This window comes from Poecile atricapillus, chromosome 13, assembly GCF_030490865.1.
Source record: "Poecile atricapillus isolate bPoeAtr1 chromosome 13, bPoeAtr1.hap1, whole genome shotgun sequence".
Classification (NCBI taxonomy): Eukaryota; Metazoa; Chordata; class Aves; order Passeriformes; family Paridae; genus Poecile; species Poecile atricapillus.
In genome coordinates this window covers 7,062,912-7,085,235 of record NC_081261.1, presented here as the reverse complement: position 1 = coordinate 7,085,235, position 22,324 = coordinate 7,062,912, and the positions used below count along the sequence as shown (strand labels likewise).

Genomic DNA, 22,324 nt, shown 5'->3' with positions numbered 1-22,324 from the left:
TGTGGATGAAATTATTTCTGCTACACATCCTGGCCAGAATAAAGTAATGCCTTGATTCTCTAAAAATGTTGGAGAGATTTTGTTTTTCGCAGTTTTGGTGACACACTCTTGTAACTGGGTAAAGAACCAGCTCCATGAACTCAGAGAGAAATAAATGACAGCTAAATAACCTATAGGATTCTGATTCATTTATTGAATACATGACAGGTAAGACAGACTGTGTAAAATCACATGTATTATTTGTACTTTAAAAAAATTACAATAAATTACTGAATAATTAGTAAAAGCAATTTTACTAATGGCTGCTCTCCAGTGATACAGAACAGAGGAGGCAGAGAAATAAGAATGTACCAGCTGTGAATACAGACCAAAAATGTCACAAAGATGAATTAACACTGAGTAGCACACCAAGTAGTGTTAAATGGGAACATCCACATGTGTCCTTCCTACCTTTAGATCCCAAATGCCAGCCAAAAGCTGGATCAAACCTTGCCTTCAGTGCGGGGTCTGCTCTGCCTGAGCAGCAGTGTCTCTTGCCTTGCCCCTGCAAGGCCACTGCTTCTGTGCTGAGATGAGTTTATCTGTAGTAACAGCATTACTTCTCCTCCCTTGGAAAACACACCCTGCTACCAGAAGGGCAACTCGTAGTTTCCTCTGGTTTTAACTGATTTAAAAGAACACTCAGTCTCCCAGTTATTTCGTCTCTAACTGGAATGAGCTCTGGTATTGAGGTTTCCCATAAGGGGCTGATGGCAGAGCTACACTGCTCTGAATTCTTCCCCTTTAGGTACAAATGCCCTTGGATGTGCAGTAGTTTCTAAAAGCACGTCCATTTTTAAACTCTCAAGAAAGGACACTGAGCAGCAGTGGGTGGCACAGTGCTCTTGCACAAATTTCTGCCCCAAGCATTTTTGAGGGCTGACTGATCAGAGTATTCTCAGGGGTCTTCCTAAAAACCGGACCCATCACTAGCTAGTGAACAGAATGGAGTGACAGGGAATCAGCATTTATCAGTGAATGTACCAACAGGGAAAGTCCAGCAGACCAGTGTGCCACTGCCCTGGAATGCTGAGGCTGATTCACTGACTTCTATTTTAGGAACTTATTCCTTCATTATAACCATCATGGGCCCACTGATTGACTCAGTATCACTTCTGCACTGAAGTCAAGGAGCTTGTGGCTTCCCAGACAAATTAAAACCAATGGCTTTCAAAGAAATAAAAAAGCAAATGCTAGAAAACCAGGTCTGCCTGAAAATTCCTGAATTCTGGAGGAGACAGTAAGTGATCGTACACTATGAAAATGCCAAATCACATGTGAAAGAAACCTGCAGGTCTGAGCAATGTCTTGTGTTTAGATTTTAGGGTGCTGGGAGCACTGGGGCACATTTGCTTTATAGCTGCTGAGTCACAGAACAGCTTACAGGAACGTACAAGATTATTTATAGGTCAGAGTCCTATAGCACTTGATTACACTGCATTAGCTCTCGGACTGGCAGCCAGAGGTGAGCATGGTTTCAAGCCAGGCTGCTGCATCTGCTGTGCAAGTTACCCAGGAACCTACAGCAAACAAGGGCAGGCAAGGAGCAGTTACTGTCTGAAATAAAACTTCATTGAAATAAAAGATAGCAAAAGGCAGACATGCATAATTTATGGTGGTAATTCTATATGTCAGGGGCTATTAGGTTCTAATGGCTCTCAAGAATGTAAATCTAATTCTCTCAGCCAGAGTAGCCAAAGGAACATCTACACAAGCAGTCACTGTCAGGAGCCCCTTATCAACTGGATTCTATTGTAATTGTGTAGTTACTGGTCTCTGAATAAACAAAAAAAAAACCCCAAACAGAAAATACCAAACCATCCTGCCATCTGCCACACTATCTTCCTGTTTTATCTCCCAAAGACAACTCCTGCTTTCTTGAGTTCACCCTGACACAGAGGAAAGTTCATAGTCACTGGATGAACTGAACTGCCTCTCTACTTTCTTCTGATCCTTGATCTTTTGGAGAATGTTGACTTTTTTCTCAAAGTAGTTTACCAGGGCTGTTTCTGTCAGCATGGAGGCCAGGATCTGCTCAAAGGAGATGGACCAGTCAGTGTCAATGGTGCTGCCATACCTGGCAGCTGCACTGCTGCCCTCACAGCCGACCAGCACCGTGTCATCTGCGATGTCTTCACACTGCAGGGAGCCCGTGCTGACCATGGAGTAGGAAGACATGGACATATCATCTTTGGTTTCATCATCTGATAGCAGCTGTAAAGGAGAGCCTTGTCCTTCCCCTGACCCATCTCCTAGAGTTTGGTTTTCCTGCTGTGTTTTTCCAGGCTGAGCATCAACACTGGTTTTGTCCTCATGGTCAGCTTGGGGCTGCTGCTCCACTGCTGAATTCTGACTCTGTTCAGATGTTGGTGACTCTTCTTCACTCACAGGATCTTGGGTATTGTTTGCTTTGCAGTCCTCAGACTTCCTCGTGGGCCTGTTGGAGAATTTTTTTCCAACTTCCCCAATCCGCAGAAGCAGACTGGCCACAGTGGCGATGGCGTGGTACAGCTCCTGCTCCACGGGGTCCTCACTGAACATGTTGTAAAGGGTCTTGCATAACTCTATGAACTGTTCCTTTAACAAAGATGAAATAATCATGTATCAGGCTGAAAAAAGTTGTCAGTGGCAGATGAAGCAACAGGCACCACCTCAAATGACTCATTGCTTATTGCCTCCCCACCAAGTGGCAACTTACTGAACTGATTCAGAACAGTCTGACATAGACAAACTCCCCCATCTCTGTTGTGGCCAAATTGAGACACAGCTGGCAATTTAACAGTGGTGGGTTTTCTGCTGGCAGATGAACAGAGTAGTCACATATTCACTAATGCTAAGAAAAACCTGAAGTTTTACCTCTATTCTGCTACTCTTCTGTGGTCAGCTTCTAAGCATTTCTGAACTAGTTTAAGTAGCACCCACTAAGGAAATTAGAGACAGAAAAGATCACACCAGTCATCTGACTCTCTCTTCTGTAACCACATTCTTCACTCTCTACCAAGCAGCTGTAATTTGAAGCAATGCAAAACCAAAAAAGCTGAACAAATTTCTGTAACTGACAGCATATTTGAAACATCCTGCTCTGGAGGGAAAACACAGAGTGCAGTTCTTACAGGAAAAACTGCTCTGTGAGGCAGAGTGAATACATTATGTTTGACCGGTTGATACAAAGAGTTTGTCCATATCCACTGCAGAATTCAACAAAAATGTGTGGAATTAGAGGTTCTAAAACTACCAGACCAGAACAGCAAGAAAAGCTAAGGGCAAGGACTGAACATACTGGCACAATGGCTGCACATATTGCAGAATTCCACTAAGCTGCCAATGATCCAACTGGAAACCTTCGTACTCCTTTCTTACCTGGCTCATTTTGGGGAGATCCTTAATTGTTTCTTTCTTGTTCTCTTTTTCCTTGGCCCACATTCTTAGGTAATATCTGTAGTCCTGTGGACTGGTACCTTTCTCTTCTGCAAGGCAAGAACAAGCCACTAGTCAGGTGGTTTATTGTTTCATACACTTAAAAAGTGAATGCTGAGCCAACAAAAATCAGGCTTGAAGAAGGTGTTATTGACAGCCCAGGAAAGCATCTACCAGGAAGGCTGCATTGTTTTCAGCAGATTTATCTGATGCAGCTCAGTAGAGCAAAAAATTTAACAATGTTGCATCAGCTTGACCTCTCACAGACAAACGCTGTGAGCTGACAACTCACCCAACATGATTTACAAAAGCTGTGATCTTGGTATGTAAAAGAGTTGGAGCAGTAAGGTGTAAGGAATACTTATTTCCCAGCTCACCTCCTGCTTTACCTTGGTCCACAAGGGACACTTTGCAAGGTCTCCTTGATCAGCATGAGACAATGAACAGGTCATAATATGAGAGAGACAAGATTAGAATGTGGTCTATTGATGATGAAATTACCTTTTTCTGGACCATTCTCATTTCTCCTTCCTTTATCTTCCTGGGTTTCTAAAGAATTATGGAATTATAAAATAATTTATAGCTGATTTTCAGTAATACAACATACAAAGAACTTAAGACAACTATACATAAAAATTTAAATTATAAAGAGTACATTTAATAGAAGTTATATCTCACACTCCCATATCATGATATGTTCAGAGGAGTGAACAGAACTGGATGAAGGCATGAGGCTGATGGGATGAGCTGGATAAAGAGCCACACTCAAAAAGTAGGTTGAAGAGCTGAGGTAGAGGGGAGAGGTCTTAAAAGAAAGCAAGAAAATACAGGTATGAAAGAGAGAAAAGCAGTGTGATGGCTTAAAGACAAGGATGTTCAGTCGCCCAAAGCAAGATAATGAATGGAAAATACCCAAATCACTACTGAGCACTTATGTGATTAATGCCTACTTCTCATTATTCACTGCCTGAACTGACATTTTGGGAGTAATGTGCAGTCTAACTTCATGAACTTCACTTCTGGTTCTCTATATTGTCACTAGAACAAAGAAGAAGTCTTGGTTCAACTCAGACTGTTAAATCAGCCACCTAGCACCAAAATGCACACTTACCTCTTGTACTTACTCAGATTTTTTTGGGCATTGTTGTATTTTGGTAAATGTTTAGCATGATTAATATACTTTGACTTCCTATCTGACTATCTCTAATGTTGAATCTTAAGAATTGCAGTAAACTAGTCTACCAACAGTTCGGCTATTCAGTGGCATGTATCCTTATTCCTTTAAACTGGGAGACTGTAGAGTAGGTACAGGGATCACCTACCCAGGCCAGCAAGCCTAGCACTCCCCCCACTCTGCTCTGAGCATATTTTTGACCACCATTTTCTAGGATGGAATGAATTCCACTGAAAGAAGCCAGACAAAACCTATTTTGACCATGGCTGAAACTCAATAGGCAGAATATACTGAAAGATATTTAATTACTTATAACACTTTATTAATAGTGAGAGTGTCATGAGCAAGGAGCAGCAGCAGTAATTCCAGAGTATTTACATCAGCACACTGGGCTGGCAGGTGGTTCCAGCACCACAGCCATGCTCAATGCATGCACATAATCCATGGACTGACCTTGAGACTCACAGTGCAGGCAGATATCCAGCTCTGAGACAAAAGGAGATACTTGAGCGGCAGAAAAAGGGGTTGAGGGGACAATATCCCAGATAAAACAGAAGAAAAGGCCAGACACAGACAGACACAGAGAAGGAAACAAAAACAAGAAGAGAGACAATGAGACTTGCATGAAAAACCTAAATCATGGTGGGACACAGGGGCTGGTGAAAGCACACTGCTCCTCCTCAGCAGTCTGTGCCCATGCTTCAGAGCATGCTGTATCCTGCATGGAATGGGCACCAAGGAGTTTTAGCTCCAAACTTCTTCCCCATCATGCAACAAAGACAGTGAACCCAAGCATACTGGCAATCCTAACACACTGCCAGCATGAGACTGCCTTGCACAAAATCACTGTTCAGAGCATATGGATTTATGCTGCAACTCCTGCCTGAGAGGTAAAGGCAGCAGTCTTGCATTACCTTCTGTTGTCACATCCTCTGTGAAATAACTTGTGGCCTCCAAAGCAGACTCTGTCTCCTCTGGATTCAGAGCTGTATTCACAGAGAAGCAAATGTTAAAATCTCTAACTGAACAGCAGTTACGACTCACTTCATTAGCAAAACTCCTGAGGCACCCCATGTCAACTGATGTCAGAGCAGCCCGTGTTCAATAGCAGCAGTACACAGAAGCAGTCACTCACCAGGAGGCAGGTGAAGTTTGTAGAGTACTTTGAGTTTTTCAGTGAGGTCACCATGGTACATCCCACCTGGCAAGAAAAAAAAAAAGGTTAAGAAAAATAGCAGTTTAATGATAAAGAATCACCCTCTGCCCAGAGGTTCAAACCAGAATGAATTCCCATACAATGACTGCTCAAAATCCTGTGCAGAATCAATAATGAAATCCACACCAGAAAGGCAAATTTTGTCCAGCTTGAGGCTTCCTGCCACCCTCCTCCCTCATGACAGTGACACCATTATCTCTTTTTATCTCTTCTTGGAAAAGAACAGACACATTTTTTGCAGCATTCCATTTTCTCCAAAAGCACCACTTACTCATTCCTGTCACAAACTCCTTGAAGTTGATGAGAGAATCCCTGTTCTCATCCAGGAGGCGGAAGAGCCGCCCTGCCAGCACAGGGGTGTGTGCCCCACAGGCCCAGGGGGTGAGGCTGATGAACAGCTCCTTGAACTGCTCCATGTCTATGCGGTACTGCTCCAGGTAGGGCAAGCTCTGGTCCCTGCGGGCAGCGGCTGCACGGTTGTTCCCCCAGTAACAGCTCATCAGGTACTTGGCCTTTGGAGGGAAAGGATTAACAGGGCAGATTATGCTACTCCACAGGAGTGGAGACTGTCACAGCTCAAGAATAGCACTGAGGAAGCAAAGAGACATTTCAGGAAACACATTATCTGCCTTGTGATTCCTACTGTTACCTCACTACAAAATAATAAAAAATGAAGGAAGAGATATGGATTTCAGGAAAAACACAAGGAATTATTTAAAGTGAAAAATGCAAAACATGATTTCAGGTTTTAACAAAATGTCAGTCAGGTGTTATTGAAAAGAGAACATACAAGTTTTAGAACTAAGCCTCTCTTTCTAAGTCTACAACAGAGCACAACCAACTTTGGTAGATGCAGTTGGGTAATACCATTCTTTTAAAATATATATATGCTGACAAACAGAGGCAAAGCCTGTAAGTAATCTTGTGACAATTACAGATGAGGTCAATGGAAAACTTGAGAATAAAAACTGAAGTACAGTCAATCCCAGCTCCCCATTCTCAGGGCTATGTTACATTCTCTTCCACTGATTCTACAGTTTCTTTCTGAGTATCATTCAAATGCTGTGAATGCAGTTTGGCCACCTTTGGGAGAAAAAAATTAAAAATAATGAATCAGATAGTAACAGGGCCAGTCCTACTGGCACCATGTGTAACAGAATGCCACATCAGTTTCTGATAGGTCACATTAAGAATTAAAGCAAAGACATTGCTTCCCTTTCAACTTACTTTGCTATTTGTACTGTGTGTGACATTTCTTCCTCGCTCTCAAGGAAGGCTTCTTACCTTGAACACTACATACAGCTCTTCTAGCTCCTCCATAGAGAAACCAATGTCACCAGACACAGCTCGGACCTGCAGTTACAGATAAAACAGAGTGAACAATTTATTTCAAAAGTAGAAAAATCAAACACAACTCACTGGAAAATCTGTGTAACACAGAAGAGAAGAAAACAAGTGCAAGGAGATATCACACAGAATGGAAGAAAAACATCACCATTCTAACACCCCTGGAAACCAATCAGGAAGGCAGTTTGCAGTTAAGCAGAAACTGCTGATATTTTAAGTAGTTTACTGTGCTTATTTCCTGTTTGTGAAGACCTGGCTGAGCAGATTGTGTCACTCCTCCCTCTTGTTTTTATCTTCAAATGTTTGACTTGGATGCATTAAAGAACAACAGTGAAATAAACACCCTGATGAGATTCTCCACACAGGACATGGGAGATAATGGCAATAAATATGGACACTCCCCTCCAGCCATGAACCCTTCAGTAAAATTCCCTAGTGCACTCTCTAACTGGCAGTAAAAATAATTATCTGCTACCCATCTTTTCTCAAAGATTCCAGGCAAGCAGTAAAACAGACAGCACTAGGCATAGGAGAGTATGTCAAAGCCTACAGGTGTTTTTTATCTCCCTCCATACCAAACATCTCATTCAATCATTCTTTCAGTCACTTAAAACTTGGTCTGCTACAGCACAAAGTTTCTCAATGCTCACAGCAAAACACCTTCCATGACTTGTGCCATTTGGTAGCTCATTCAATCTGGGAGTCACATACCACACTCTTCTTGGCTGTATCCTCCAGAGACTGGATCACTTTCAGCCTTTGTTTGAAACGCATTTGTTCAATGTCATCTGCCTTCAGATTGCCAAATTTCTACAAGAAAGGAAGCAGATCAGGTCAACATCATCTCCTGAAGAGAGAACAATCCATCTTCAATTACATTATTTAACAAGTGTACTATCCCCTCAGAGATGACCTAAACCCACTAGAAGTCTTTTACCAGCAGTGAGATGAGAAAAAACTTGAGCTCTATTCCCTATTCACTCCTGTCCTGCAAGAGAAGCAATTCGGAGTTCATGAGAAATCCAACATCAGAGGTCTCTACAGAAAAAGGATCTGTCAGGACTGACAGAAATACAGGTCGTGTACTGTGGCAGAGATAAGAGAAGAGACAGATTGTCATTCCTTCCAGCCCTGTCATTTTTTCCTCTAGGACCCACATGAGATTCAGCCAGAAACACCACAGTCAAGAAGCTTTTCTATGGACTAGGTCAGACAAGTAATATGAATTCAGTGACACTCTTTTATAAAAAGAAAAAAGAAGAACAAACAGAGATGGCAGATCTGAAGAAGCAAACAAAACACCCAGGAAAATGACAGCTGCCTGACTGTAAACAGCCAGAAGTGGATGGGGTGAAAAACAAGATAAAGACAGAAATTAATCCACTCTTAGCAGGGAAGAACTGCCAAACATCAGTTCTTTCACCTGTGTTCTTTCCATCATTCAGAATCAAACTTCTCATGACTTTGTTCTCAGTACGAATTGTGAGGAACACCTATATAAGTGCAGAGATATTTTAACTGCATTGGCACCATGCTGGGGTCACCTTCCTATTACTATAATGTGGTCTGCAGAACAGGATTCCTATGCACGTGAACTGGGATTCTTCCACATTTCTGTGGAGTACTTCACAATTTTTACCCGGAATTTCCCTCCTTAATTCCTTAACATTGATAATCCTCAAATAGAAGTAACAGTGGAGACTTTTTTGACAAAGCAGGAAGAAATCTCTATTCTGTAACTTCTTCCTTATTTGCAGTCTTCATTTTAGTCCCTCTGGTGTTGGGCAGACTCTTTGTAATCTGTAACAGCCAACAGTGTCAGCTTCTATTCATACCAAGCAGGTGAAACAATGGCTTCAGCCTGCACTCTTAAGCATCTCAATCTATGAACATTGCTCAGATTTTGGCAGCACAAAGCATAAAATGGGATGTTAGTAGAGAAAAAAATATCTTGGGCAAAATCCAAGCTAGAACTTTACCTCATATGAAGTTTTGATGAGTTCAAAAATGTCAATTTCAAGTGGGGGGTCATCTCCACTGGTCAACAGTGCATGCAAGTGGGGAATAGGGGGAGAGACACTCTGTCTGTTAACTACGTTGTCCAAATATCTGTGGACAAAAATGAGAACAGATGCAAGATACAGGATTAGTGTCCAGGAAAACACACAGATCCTATGTACATTACTTCCAACTTGTTTGTATCACTAATCTAAACCAGAAGGAGACTGTAATTTTCCCCATCTGATCTGCAATGCTACCATCAATGTACCTGGAGTAAAGTTGATATTCACCCTATTTTGGGGCTATTTACCCTTCTAAAAGTGGGCTTCTAGTCATATGCTGAAGATCTTGCAGCACACAGAAGAGATTCCCATTTAAAACAAGAAAATCTTACATTTACTAGACTTGAGAGATATTTGCTTGATAATGTTTTATGTTTCTAGAACATGATTCCTGCCAGAATCTGTTCTAAATAGTAATGCAGAATTAATATGTAAATTTCAAATAAACAACCTTTAAGAATTCAAATTCAAACTGAGATGCAGGAATTTATTAAGCTGCAAAACAGCTCCAGAAGTATGGGATTCCTCCATAACTGATCCAACAATTAATTTCAGCTGTTGCAGAAAGCAATAACAAACCTCTCTGGAGCAAAAGTTTCATCCTGTAGTGTTATCTGTGACCTGCCATTAGGTAGAAAGAGATGGTGACTAAAAGGCCACCGTTACTATTCTGTTAGAAAGAAGAACAATTATGGTACCTGCCCAAAATAGTCATGGCTTCACCTTCATCACAGCACTGTAGTAACTTCTCCATGTTGGCATCAAGGATGGCCAATGACACCTGCAGAATAAACTTGATTCCCTCGTAGAAAAAACAGTCGACAATGACTACAGCACTCTCAAAGGGCATCACACTCAGGAAGAGAGTGAGAAACCAGGAAAGGGATATGGTGGAGATCACTCCCAGGTCCTGCATCTTTTCTGACAGCTGTGGAAGATACTCTCGTGTAAGTTCTTCAAAGATGCCTTGGTCCACCAATGCACCTGAAACAGACAAATAAAACAATGGTAAAACTCAAAATGGTGATGTCATGTACCAAGCTAAGCAATTATTAAACAAAACAGTATGAATTCACTAAATTTCATATAGGCCTCTGAACATCGTAACTAAAATTAAGACATTAATTTATTTCTGTTCTCAATAAAACCAACATATTTAGATGGAGACTATTCCTACATTGCAGAGCATGCAGACACAGAACCTCTCGTTAATCTGTGCATTTGCCCTGAATGGAGGGGTGGAGGATTACTGATATTATGGTACTTACATCAAACTATACTCTTTTATACAAACCAACTTTAAAAGCTCATGAAATGGTGCTTTCACTAACCTTTCCTGGCAGGCTGTTCCAAAGATTTAACACATCATTCAGATGCATTCAGATGGGGAAAACTAAAACTCAGTAATGTTCTTCTAGATATTCCTCCCCACTGCTAATGATCCCTCCTGATACCAATTTTTGGTGACTTCAACTTCCTTGTTACTACAAGGTAAAACTACTACCTTGGAGGCCTCAAGTGTCTCTTCCTATGTCTCCATCACACCCCTGCCACTTTAAAAGGAACAGAGTTGCACTTCATTGTCTTTTAAACGCATCACATTTAATTAATTCTGAACAAAAAGGTGTTCCTGGGAGATGCTGGTGCAACCATAGCTGAAAATCCAGGCTTTAGCAGGAATCTGACAAGGACTCACCCACTACTCTTGTGTTGTAGTAATCTGGCAACATCCGCTCACACAAAGCCACCAGGAGCCAAAAAGCCTCTTCCTCATTGCAGTACAGCAGCAGCACTGAAGTGACAATGTTCATGGCCTAGGAGCCAGCAGCAAACACACAGAAACAGGGGAAGAACATGGAGGTCTTCATGAAAACTCTGCTATTACAGACCAACTAAACTTAAAAGCATGAATACAGCGAACTGTCACTAAGAGTCACATCTGTTTCCAGCTTCTACTAGTATTTGAGTCAAGAGATGACCTTAAGTCAATTTTTCTTCCTGTTTTCAGTTCCTCTGTTCATGAGGCAGCAAATAATTTGATGACCTTTTGTCATGCATTTTCAGTAAACAACATGAACAAGAATAATTTTCAAAGTCTTCATAAAAATCCTTGTAAGAATTTGGCCATAACAGAACAACATAATGAGAACCTGTAACATCATAGCAATACACAAAATGAACCTGAATTTCCACCAAGTTGTTTCACAAACCAGCAGATGGTTTCATTTTCAACAGACTGTCCACGTGCAACATCACTTATTTAATTGCTCCTTTTAATAAAATCAGATGTTTTTGCTGAACTATGGAAAGCTCTGTCAGGAAAACTATTAAATACTCTGACATTACATCTAACAGCACTGTGAAAATCTATTTAAATACTATGTTCAAAGGATATTTAAGAGATGATGCAGCATAACTTCTTTCCTACTTTGTTACTACTACATAGACAGCATGAAGGAAAAGCTTGAAACTGAACAAAAAACTACAGAGAAAGTCCAAGTCAATCATGGTCACTGTGTAGGACTAACAAGTCTAAGACTTTCTTCCTACCTGACAGTACCCAATTGTTGGATTTCTGAATGCATAAGCTGTTAAGACTCTCCGGAGGGCAGCAATTCCCAACTCGTTTTGGAAGGCAGGATGTTCTGGCATAGAGCGGTGCAGATCTCTCTCAATTTCCTCAGTAGCGAGATTGTACCTTCCCATTGACTTTTCCACAAGATTTGCGTAGTAACCAGGATGAGTCACCATCTCATTCCAAGCCCCTGAAATGACAAACAAGCATTGCTTTACCTCTGGTGCTCTGAAACACAGATTTTATTCCCAGTTTCAGAGATGCCAAGAAGCATTGCATGAACTCATGAACTACAAATAGATGTGAAAATATAGCAACATCTCATTGTTAAATCATGTTAGAGTTTAGGTTCCAACACTGAAACACAGACAAAGGAGGCCAAACAGCTACTAGGATAATAAAGCCACCACAAAGTATCATTCAGATGGAATTAATCTGTCATTAATTTCTTCTGAAATGAGCTAAGATTCATACCTTTTCCTTTGAGATGTGCAGAAAGCTTACTCCTGCTGTCAAAATATGCAGCACAACATCCTACCTGAGAAAAGGAGCCACAGCTCTCCACGGAGATTCTCTGGGATTCCTTTCTGTACCAGCTCCCTTGTCTTGGCAGTGCGGTACATACACATCCCTCGCCCATATTCAAAGAAATGAATGTTCCAAGACTCTTCCTTCATCTTCTCCTTTGCCTTCATAAAAAAAAAAATATGGCTATTTTAGAAGATTATTGCATTTTTATGTTTGTAGGACACGTGATTTCTGGGTATACTCAGGCCTGCACTTCACAGGAAAAATACATTGTGACATTTAAAACCTCTCTGCTTTCTGCTGAAGAAAATAGTATATATACTAATCTACCCTGTTCTAAATGACCTTGCTTAAAGTCAAGTCTTCACAACTACACCTTGCAAATCTCCACATAAATGCAAGCAGAACCACAGATCATGATGATTAACTAGCAAGCAGAGATACAAGTTCCCTGCTTTCTTGCTCTGAAGAAAAGTTGTTCTTCACAGCCATGAATTCACATCCCAGAACACTGGTAACATTCATTTCTCAGCTTCTGATCAAGTATCTCAGGTATGTCAGTGCATACAGTGTAAGCTGACAGTCAAGACACCAAATGCAGCACTACCTTTGTGACACACACAGCAGTGATACTGAGCAGGGATAAAAAGTTTCCATTCGAGAGTAGGCCAGGAAATCACAACCTACTGCAAACTATTTAAAGTTAATTGTTTTATATAAACATATTATTTACCCCTTTGGGTCCAGAGAGCTCCTCAGAATTCCTCCTGAAGAGTTTGAGCAGTCCCTGAGAGGCTGTTGGCACTTGCCCAGCACAGAAGCTGACAGGTCGATGGCTGAGAGCAGACGTGGGGCTGACAGCCAGGGGGCTGCTGGAAGGCAGCTCTGGAACCTCCTGGACAAGAGAACAGAAAATGTCTGAGCTCATGTTCTCTCCTCTGCTCATGGCCTGAGACAGCACTGGCAAACACACTGTAAGGAGCATTGCTCTGAGAAGCTGATAAAGTTCCTGTCAGCTATTTCCTTAGTACCTCGCTGCTGGGATCAGCCATGTTCCACTTCCATTCCCTGTCGATGCCACACGGCTTCTTGGATGGTGTTCTCTGCAGGAAGTCAGAGATCCTCTGTACCAAGAAATCCCGGTCTTTCAGATTGGCAAAGAAGAAGGTCATTTTACTCTTAGTACTGATGGACAGAGGGCTGGGCAAGACACTGGAACTATCTGCTTTCTCAACTATTGTCACCTAGAACACAAAGACAAGGGCTATTTGGATCTGACATGTTTTCCTTTATCCATAAAGCATAGCACAAAAGACAGAAGGACACGAAAGAGAAGAGAGGTCTGTTGTCTTAACATATAGCTGAGAAACTCCCACCTCCCTGAGAGGAATGATGAGATGACAGGCCTCCTCTGCCCTGCTGGCAAAACAGATGTAGTTGTTGGAAACAAACATCTGGCCAGGAATATGCATCTTGTTGAATGGTGTCCACAAGGTACAATCTGTATGTCCATCCAGGCATTCATCCTTGGGCAGCCGGAAAGTGGCACGGTAGCACTCATTTTTGGCTCGAGCATCCAGGTCTCTGGGGAAAAGTAAGGGTAGTATCCTGAAGCTTTCTTACTCACTTGAAAAACCCACTCAAACACTAATGTCAAATGTTCATTCCAATCACAACCTTCAGACTGTGCTGTGTATTCTTAGTATTCCTTTCTCTAACTGAGATGCCACCCCTCCTCTGACTCCTCTTTCAGCCTTCAGACATGCCTCCCTGACAAGGTATGTCCTGCAATACAAGATAAAATATGCAAGTGCATCTACAAAACTGAAATGTTACATCAGATCCTGAAACTGCAGAGAACAGTCCCCAGTGGGAGGACTTATTACAATACAAATCTGTTTCCTTTTATAAATCTTTAACTTCAGACAAAGGAGTTGGTGTAATTTTTTTCCTTCACTTTTTTTTTTACATATGAATTTCAGCAGTTTCTAGTTGAAAATTCCTTCTGAGAGTGCCTAGCCATGCATGAGAACAACATGAGGTAGCCCCAAATTGGGATGGGGAGAACAAGCAGAAGGTTAATGACTGATGTAAGTGATGCAGCCCCTAGAGTGAGAAAACCCCAACAGCACCTGGGAGCTACAAAATAATACAGATTTATTTTTATAATTACCTATTACCTGTCTTCTTTTCTCACTGCTGGGAACATAATACCTTTTTAATGCAGAGATGTTCTTAAGAGGCCTTCTGGGCTTTGGAAGAGACTTGTCCTGGAGGAAGCTTTCATTATCCAGCAGCTGCCGCATTGCAATGTTGGCCAACTGCTCCATCAGCTTGAACGTCTCATTGATGTTGAGAAACATGGAAAAATAGAGTTCACTGTCCCTCGTGCTTACTTTAATGCACTCAGGAAACAGCAGGGTAGCATTTTTTTCTAGCTGGGTTACATCCACCCACTGGATCACCAGTGTAACTGAGGAAAAGAATTTAAAAAATACTATTATTGCAATGGAGGCAAAACAACAACCAAAGAGAAATGAAGGTCAAGCAGCCTGCCAGCTCTCAGTGGAGCAGCAGTTTTCCCCCCCTCTTACACATGGGCAGATCTTTTCTTTACAGTTTTACTGGGTTCTCCAAAAATACATGGAAATAACCTTTGGGATTAACTAGACCAGAAATAATGCAGTTCCAAAAGGACTATCTCCCATCCAATAAATGCTTTCAACTACAATTACTGAAGTTTTCATTCTTTCTTTCCAGCAAATTAGCTTTGGACTCAGGAGTTCAGGCTTTGCAAATACTGGGTCCTGGCAGGTGTTCCACATAAAATTCACCAAGGTAAAAATACTGCTTGGCTCTCTAACCCAGTCTAACTTGTAAAAAGTAATCCAGTTTCAGTAAAACAGATGTACAACTTGAGAAATGTTTTAAAAAATGACTCAGGCATTCAGTCTAAACAGCACTGAAATGCCTATGAGAGCAAGAACTGATTTACGTGCTGAGCCACTCAGAGCTCAAGGACTCTTAAAAGGAAAAAAAACCTGTCAGCTTGAAAATGAGATCACACAAAAGATAACTGCACCAAAAAGATCATGGGAAATAATAGAAACACAACGTGTAGGCTTGTAACTCACCCTCTTTGCCCAGCAGGAAGGAGTAGAAACAGAGGTGGTTGACAGTGAGGTACAGCCAGCCCTGCCTGGGGACACGTCCCTTCCAATAGCTGCAGGAATAATAATTGACCAATTTCTCCACCTCGGGCATCCCAAACTGCTTCCGCATCTTCAGTTCAGCCTCTTTGAATTTACCTGGATCCTCTTCACTCTGGGGCTGCTCATTCTTGTTCTCCTCAGCAATAATGCCCTGAAAGGACATGGGAGGAGAGAGGAAAAACAGAAGTGAAGGTGCCTGCTGACAGAAATAATGTACAAAGCACAGGGTCACAGCAGCAATCTGGAAGGCACAAAGGAACAGGACATAGCACTTATCCTTGTTCCCTATTATTGTCAGAAACAGCAAAGACATGCAAAAAGGGCAGTCAGATACTGTGGGAATCTGGGACCTGGGATCCACTCCTGAATGTATGCCACAAGCACTCATGTTTAATGTTTGACTGAGTTCCTCATGGTTGGCCTGGGAACACTTGGAACACCCTGCAGGAGAACTGAGTCAGTACAGTCTCTTTTCACTTGTACACATGTTTCTTCAACTGGAAGAAGATCATCTACCAGGAAGGGCAGAACTCTGCAGTCTGTCAGATCTTAACTGGCCAGAAGGAAAAACAAATGACCACAATCTCTCTCATGCACAGATACACATGCAAAATACTTTAAAGAATCTGACAGGAGAGCTGAAAAAGATCCAACTTCCTGCAGTTCAGTAAAGAACTGTATTTGTAAGTTTCTGCTCTAGAGGATTTGTGGGCTGGGAATCTGAAGTGTGTTAACTGCAAAACCAGCAGACACCTGACTCCAAAGTCAGTGGAAGTTGGGTGCAGCTCCTTTACAACCCAGGTGCCTTTCAGATCACTGGCAGGGCAAGTATATTGCCTGCAAACTGGAATTTGTTGCTAGATGAACTTTTGTTAAAGCATTCTCCCTGCATCAAAGGCATAATTGGCAACGATTTTTAAAGAGGTATTATATTTGGATTAGTAGGAACATCCTAAGCAGGCTGTTCCTTGAGATCTACTGCTCTTAACCCTTCCCCTTCAAATGTATTTGCTCAGTATTTGCTCTGACTGTGACCTGATGTTGACAATGCTGTTTGTGTTCCATGACACTTCCATGCCTATGTATGATTGAACAGGATAAAAAATTATTACAACTACCTCCCCGTCCTTTCTCAGAATCTGGAAGTGCTTCATGGAAGGAATGATATATGTCACTTACATGTATCTTGCCCTTGACAAAAGTGGTGATATCTTCTTCATTGTCAAAGATGGACAGGGTCTGCAATAAGTTATTCTCCAGCCATTCCCAATGCTTTGTGATCTCTTTACGAGATGATCCTAATTGAAGGGGAGAAAGATGATGCCAAGAGCAAAGAAAAAAATTAGAACAGTGTCTTTTTTTCCTCCAAGTTCACAGCAGGAAACTAACAATTACTGAACAGTGATTAGGACAAATCAGACACACCAAGTGTGTACATGTCAAGGATATTTTATGTACACCAATGTTATGTTTCTAATAAAATGTCTCCATTGTCACCAAGGATACTCAGCACAAAACCAACAGATCATCTTGTTTGCCAATGCACACCAAACACAGCCTTTTTCCCAGACAAAAAGCATTCCTATGTTCCTGTAAAGAAACACTCTTTCAATTACTGGCATTCTAGAACAAAAATAATAAACTACCAGATGAACCTCAAAACTGGAACAAATTTCAGAACAACTGGAATTTTTTAATGCCTACATAGAGATTCCATTTCTCAAAAGCAATGGTGGGCAGGGAGCATATAAATCAAAAAGCAACCAAAATATTTGTATCAAAAAGTTTTCTGCTTTCTTAAATAAAAACTTTTCAGCAAACTTTCTATCCAACAGTTAGTTGTCTTTAAGCATACAGTCTAAAACAAAAAAACAATTTAAAGAACTTTTCTTTAAAAAGTTGCCTTAATTTCCATTCATTATTTCAAATATTTGTCTTTTCTTCCTCTCTGTTGATAGCTATCACTGTATTGTAGACAGAAAAAAAAGCAGAAGAGAAAAAAATTGCAGGTTTTTATAACAAGGTGAAAAACATTGTTAAAAGCAGATGAAAAGAAATCTTTTAAAATGCAAGTCAAAAACATTTTTAAATTTCTCTTTGCCATATTCCAGTAAATTTACCTTCTAGTTTCATACTTAAGCAGTGGGATATCCAAAAACGTTAACAGCATGTCTGCCACTACTCAGTTTCTCTATGAGTACATTTTACCACTCTGTGTAGTTAATGATGGAAAAGAAGAAAAACAAATGACACAAACAGTTCCCTGGGAGGCAGCTTCAGCCATGAAATCCTCTTCACATTTGTAGTTGGACACCAAACCATAAAAACCCAATGCCAGCTAATCTGAGAATAAAACTAGAAGCAAATGAGCTATCCTTTCTGAAAGGACTGCAGGGATATGAATTTGGGTTTATGGCCCAATGTGCTCAACAACAAAAGTTTGCTCAGTTGCCCGTGTATAAATTTACTTGACATCTACCGCAGCATCTGACAATGTTTCTAAAGCATAAAAGATTTTGAGTAATACAAAATGGTTTATTTTAAGGGCACAGAACTATCAATTATAGGATGCTCTGACTGTGAAAAAAACCCCACAGGTTCAGTAACAACAGCAGTGGAATAAAGTGTGTGTCCTGCTTTGTTTCATGAGCTGCATCTCTTACTAAGTGACAGCAGCCCAATTGCTAAAATAAGCCTGGCCTTGCTAACTGACATCTTTGTAAGAATAACATTAGAATGACATACATGAAGGAATCCAAGTTTGTGATTCCTATTAGGAGGAAATAAGAAAGAAGAAAAGAAGAACAAAGAATTAAAATAAAGTAATGAGAACAAAGTGCTGAAGAGCTGAAGCTGCATGTGTGACCAGATTGCTGCCCACTAGTATTTACACACAGTGAACAGTAAATAAAATATTTACATTTTTCGACTAGAGAACAGTATACATTTTGTAACTTTTAAGGAATGCCAGTACTCTTACTTTGACAGCACAATGAGAACTAAATATGACAAAAAAAATACTTTGGATGAAGACAACATATTTAATCCAGTACAATAATTTATCAAACTCCACTTGGGTGTTACCCTGCCCATCTTACTTCTACATGCTGCACTGCTTAAAAGTAACTGAGATACAGAGGGTATCAACTAAAACACTCCTGAAATTGAACAAAAATAACTTACTGAGTTTCAAGATACCATAAAATTATAGATCTGCACTAAATATTCTCCTTTTTTCTATGCAGTTCCTGATCTGCCATTTCGTTTTCTGTCTTTCTTGATTCTCTGCCTCCACCCTCCTTAAAGGGGAACCTGTGCTTCTGTGAAACACAGCAACATCTAAACATCTCCTCTGCAGAATCTGAGTAGCTCCGCAAGGGAGAATATTGTGTTGGTTGCCTGGGGAGAGGGTGGGAAGAGGAAAAACAAGACATCAGCCTCTGTGGGCCTAGCAAATGATTCCTTCGTGATCAGATTTTATGTCTCCATTACAAAGTGAGAAGTGAAGGTTCTTATTGTAAACAAAGTAGGTCTAACAAATATGTCTGGAGATATCTCCTCTTTAGAAAGCATTAGGACCTAAAGCTTTAATCAAAGTTGACAAACAGGCATCAGATGGTTGCATTATGATATTCTAAAATAGTAGTTACATTTCTCAAGTAAAGGAGGCCAAGGATCTTTGATGTTAAAAAAAATACTATTCTAGTCCATTTTACAGTTCTATATACACATCTATTCCAGGCCAGAAATAATAGAAAAAACATAAAGTGGACCAAGAGATTCCCAAAGTATCTCTGGTACCTTGAACAATGTTACAAGTTCCCATCTTGTGCCATACTCCTGGTAAGCAGCAGCACAATACCCATCATCCCACCAAAACCAGCATGTGTTATTCTCTGCACAATCTCATTACAGCCTTGCAAATACAAGGTACATCTTGGAGCAAGAAAATTCCTAACATCTTCAGAAAAGAGAAGCTTTTGCACACTTTCCAGTTCCTCAATTACAGTTTATACAACACTTAGTTTTGTAATTTCTGGAATCTTCCACTACACCACCAGAAGCTCTTGGAAGTGTTCTGAGCAGTCACAGGATACTCCTGTGTGGGATAACCGGTCATATGAACCAAAAAGGCAAGAGAATAACTCAAATCCAGTCCCCAGCAAGAGTCACATACCACAGGCCACTGCCCAGTACACTTGAGAGTCCTGAGTCTGGTGCAGAATCCGGTATGGGGCAACTCTGGCACTGGAATCCAAAACCACGTCTAGTGTTCCCACAAGGAGACCTAGGCAGCAAAGAGACAAAAATTACAGCAGTGTAATACCAAAACAAAGAACTGGGTTAAGCAAAACCACAGGCTGATCACTGCAGAGAACGCTGATGTTCACAGTCTGTGAGCAGTTGTGATGGAAGAGCTGCTGCACTTGGTTGAGAAAGTGGAGATGCACATGCAGTCACTGCAGGTAAATTACCTAAAAACCAACTGCAGCCTGTCCCATTGGTAATGGACAAAGTTTATATGACAATTAAATGCCTACTAAGCCTCATTATAGTCCCTCACATTCCCAGTAGAGTTTTCTAATGAAAGTGAAATGTGTTTTCCTCTGTGGGGTTTCTGCTTCTAATAGTGATTTTTAACCCTACCAAGCTAAAAGACACAAGAGTTTCAAACACTGTATTTTTCAGAATCACCAATGCCAAAAGTAGATAACTTGTCCAAATGGAATCAAGCAGATCTAGAAAAACTGGTGCTCACGGGTTTGAAGGATGCTTCCAGAAGTACTTTGATTAAACAAAGATGTCAGCAACTCAAAATTTGGTAATACAGAAGTCAAAATATTTTTATATTATGTTAAATAAGAAAGGAGACACTTCCAGAGTAAATATTGATGGACCAGACTTTGTAAAGCAAATAAATTTACTTAAATTAAGTCTTTATTTCAATTAGGTATAGCAGACATCTAAGATGATTATTTGCTTTGTTATTCTAGACAATGCATTATGAGCATCTTTAATGCAAATTAACTTTGCAACACACTTGTGATTAAAAGTTCCCTAGTATTAGAACTTGGAGAGGGAACATGGTTGCTCTGACTTTGTGAGAGGTCCGGTTTCAATTGCCAGCTCTAATGGTTTGGGTAAGCCTGTGCAAACAGTACTCATCCATATCTCATTCCTTATCAAGAAACATGCCACTTCCTCTCCCTTATCTCTCTTGGCTATCTGTGTAGCAATTAACATAATAACAAATGAAGAAATTAAGAATGTACCACTGATTGTCCTTGCAGTGAAACATCAGCCACAGCAAGCCCATGTGACAAACCTAAACCAAACACGTATGTAGCCAGTACAGCAGGACCTGTCTGGGCTCTGGGCTTCCTGCGTAGTTTTAGGCAGGATATGGATTAAAAGTTAATTTTGAATCTTTCCTATAACAATACTGAACATGTCAAATATTGACACACAGACCGGTAATGAGATGTTCAGCAACCTGACAGCAACTCAAACAGCTTTCCAGCTCAGCTGAACATCCCACTCTAACTCTGAGATGTCACTGCAGCTGCACAGCTCCTTAAGGACACGTGGCTTTTAACCTGCAGGAGCTCTGAAGAACACTCACTGAGCCTCACTAGCTGGGAAAGGAAGCACAGCTCAAAGCTTCAAGCCATCAGGGACACATCAGTTTAAATGTTCCCAGAATAGCACCAGGCATCGTTTTTTTAGGAAAAAACTGGAAAATTGTAGAATACAAGTCCAGGCCTATGTGCAAAACAGCACAAGGTAAGCGACATCAAACAGAGCAGTTCAAAATAATTTTGATCACTGTGAAAAGATGAAATATGCTTACGATGTTTAACAGCTGCACCGTTTCTGTAATTAGTTTGTTTAAAAGGGCTAATATATGACAGTCGCTATGTGTAATTGACAAAAGTAAAATTCACATCTTTGTAATTCATATTTAATAACTGAAAGCATTCTGCACATAAATGGGGTTTTTAAAAGTGAGGGGATTTGTTGTTGTTAACATCGTGCTTTGGTGACAGTCATGTTATTTTAGCAGTTTATGTCACAAATACGGCTGTCCCCCGCACACAGGGGTATTTTCCAGTGGGCTGCACCCACACAGCTTCACCCCCGGCCCATGTACAGCACAACTTCGATACTGCTACTAATTATAAACCACGTCTCACTGTCATCCTCTGCATCTTGAAAAAGCACACACACAAAATATGCAAATAAACCACCTTAATAATTCATAGCAACGCGAGCAGGGCTGAGAAGCCATTTTTGACAAGAAAAGGAGACGGTCCCGGCACCCCGTCAGTTCTGCGTCCTCCCCGGCAGCAGCTGCCCGGGCCTGACCGCTGACAGCGCCGGCCGGGGGCGGACACGGGCCCCGGGCGGGTACCGCGCCCGAGGGGCTCCGGGCTCACACACAGCGAGGAGACGGGCGGAACGCGCCCCTCTCCCCCCGCCGGGCCCTCCCAGCCCCCGCCCCGCGCTCATGGACCCCGGGCCGAGCCGGAGCCTCCCCGCGGCCCCGCCGCGCCTCACCCGTGAGGCCGCCCCCTTTGCCGTGTCCCCGCCGGCGCTGGAGCAGGAAGAAGGGGTTGGCGCGCTCGGTGACCCACAGCGCGCCGGCCAGCAGCACCTCCTCGGGGCCCAGCCACATCGCGGCGGGGCTGCGGAGCGGAGCGGCCCGCGGCGCTGGGCCGGCCCGGCCGGGGCGGGAGCGGCGCGGGGGGAGCG

At 41.6% G+C, this 22,324-nt stretch overlaps 1 protein-coding gene across 3 annotated transcripts; it reads right to left on the bottom strand.

Moving 5' to 3' along the window:
* Positions 1 to 173: 173 nt before the first annotated feature.
* TBC1D9B (TBC1 domain family member 9B) lies at positions 174 to 22,324 on the bottom strand. Of its 3 annotated transcripts, none has more exons than XM_058848517.1 (22): positions 22,130 to 22,324; positions 19,749 to 19,859; positions 16,751 to 16,869; positions 15,494 to 15,722; positions 14,574 to 14,832; positions 13,736 to 13,943; positions 13,391 to 13,603; positions 13,093 to 13,254; positions 12,370 to 12,520; positions 11,807 to 12,021; positions 10,953 to 11,070; positions 9,955 to 10,240; positions 9,173 to 9,302; positions 7,905 to 8,003; positions 7,131 to 7,199; positions 6,118 to 6,358; positions 5,766 to 5,831; positions 5,545 to 5,616; positions 5,084 to 5,116; positions 3,958 to 4,005; positions 3,400 to 3,506; positions 174 to 2,616 (listed from the first exon to the last, which is right to left on the bottom strand). In XM_058848517.1, the coding sequence occupies exons 1-22, from the start codon at positions 22,245 to 22,247 to the stop codon at positions 1,924 to 1,926; spliced, it is 3,747 nt and encodes a 1,248-aa protein (XP_058704500.1). In that variant the 5' UTR covers positions 22,248 to 22,324; the 3' UTR covers positions 174 to 1,923. The 3 variants fall into 3 exon arrangements, with proteins under 3 accessions (XP_058704500.1, XP_058704499.1, XP_058704502.1); XM_058848516.1 differs by having other exon boundaries at positions 5,084 to 5,134; positions 22,130 to 22,323; XM_058848519.1 differs by lacking the exon at positions 5,084 to 5,116 and having other exon boundaries at positions 22,130 to 22,323.

Excerpts from the sequence above, each read along its gene's own strand:
- TBC1D9B (XM_058848516.1), bottom strand. The coding sequence starts at position 22,247 with ATGTGGCTGGGCCCCGAGGAGGTGCTGCTGGCCGGCGCGCTGTGGGTC. Across the intron at positions 8,004-9,172 it reads TCATCAAAACTTCATATGAG|AAATTTGGCAATCTGAAGGC; the intron begins GTAAAGTTCTAG and ends CCTTTCTTGTAG. Across the intron at positions 7,200-7,904 it reads ATACAGCCAAGAAGAGTGTG|GTCCGAGCTGTGTCTGGTGA; the intron begins GTATGTGACTCC and ends CTGTAACTGCAG.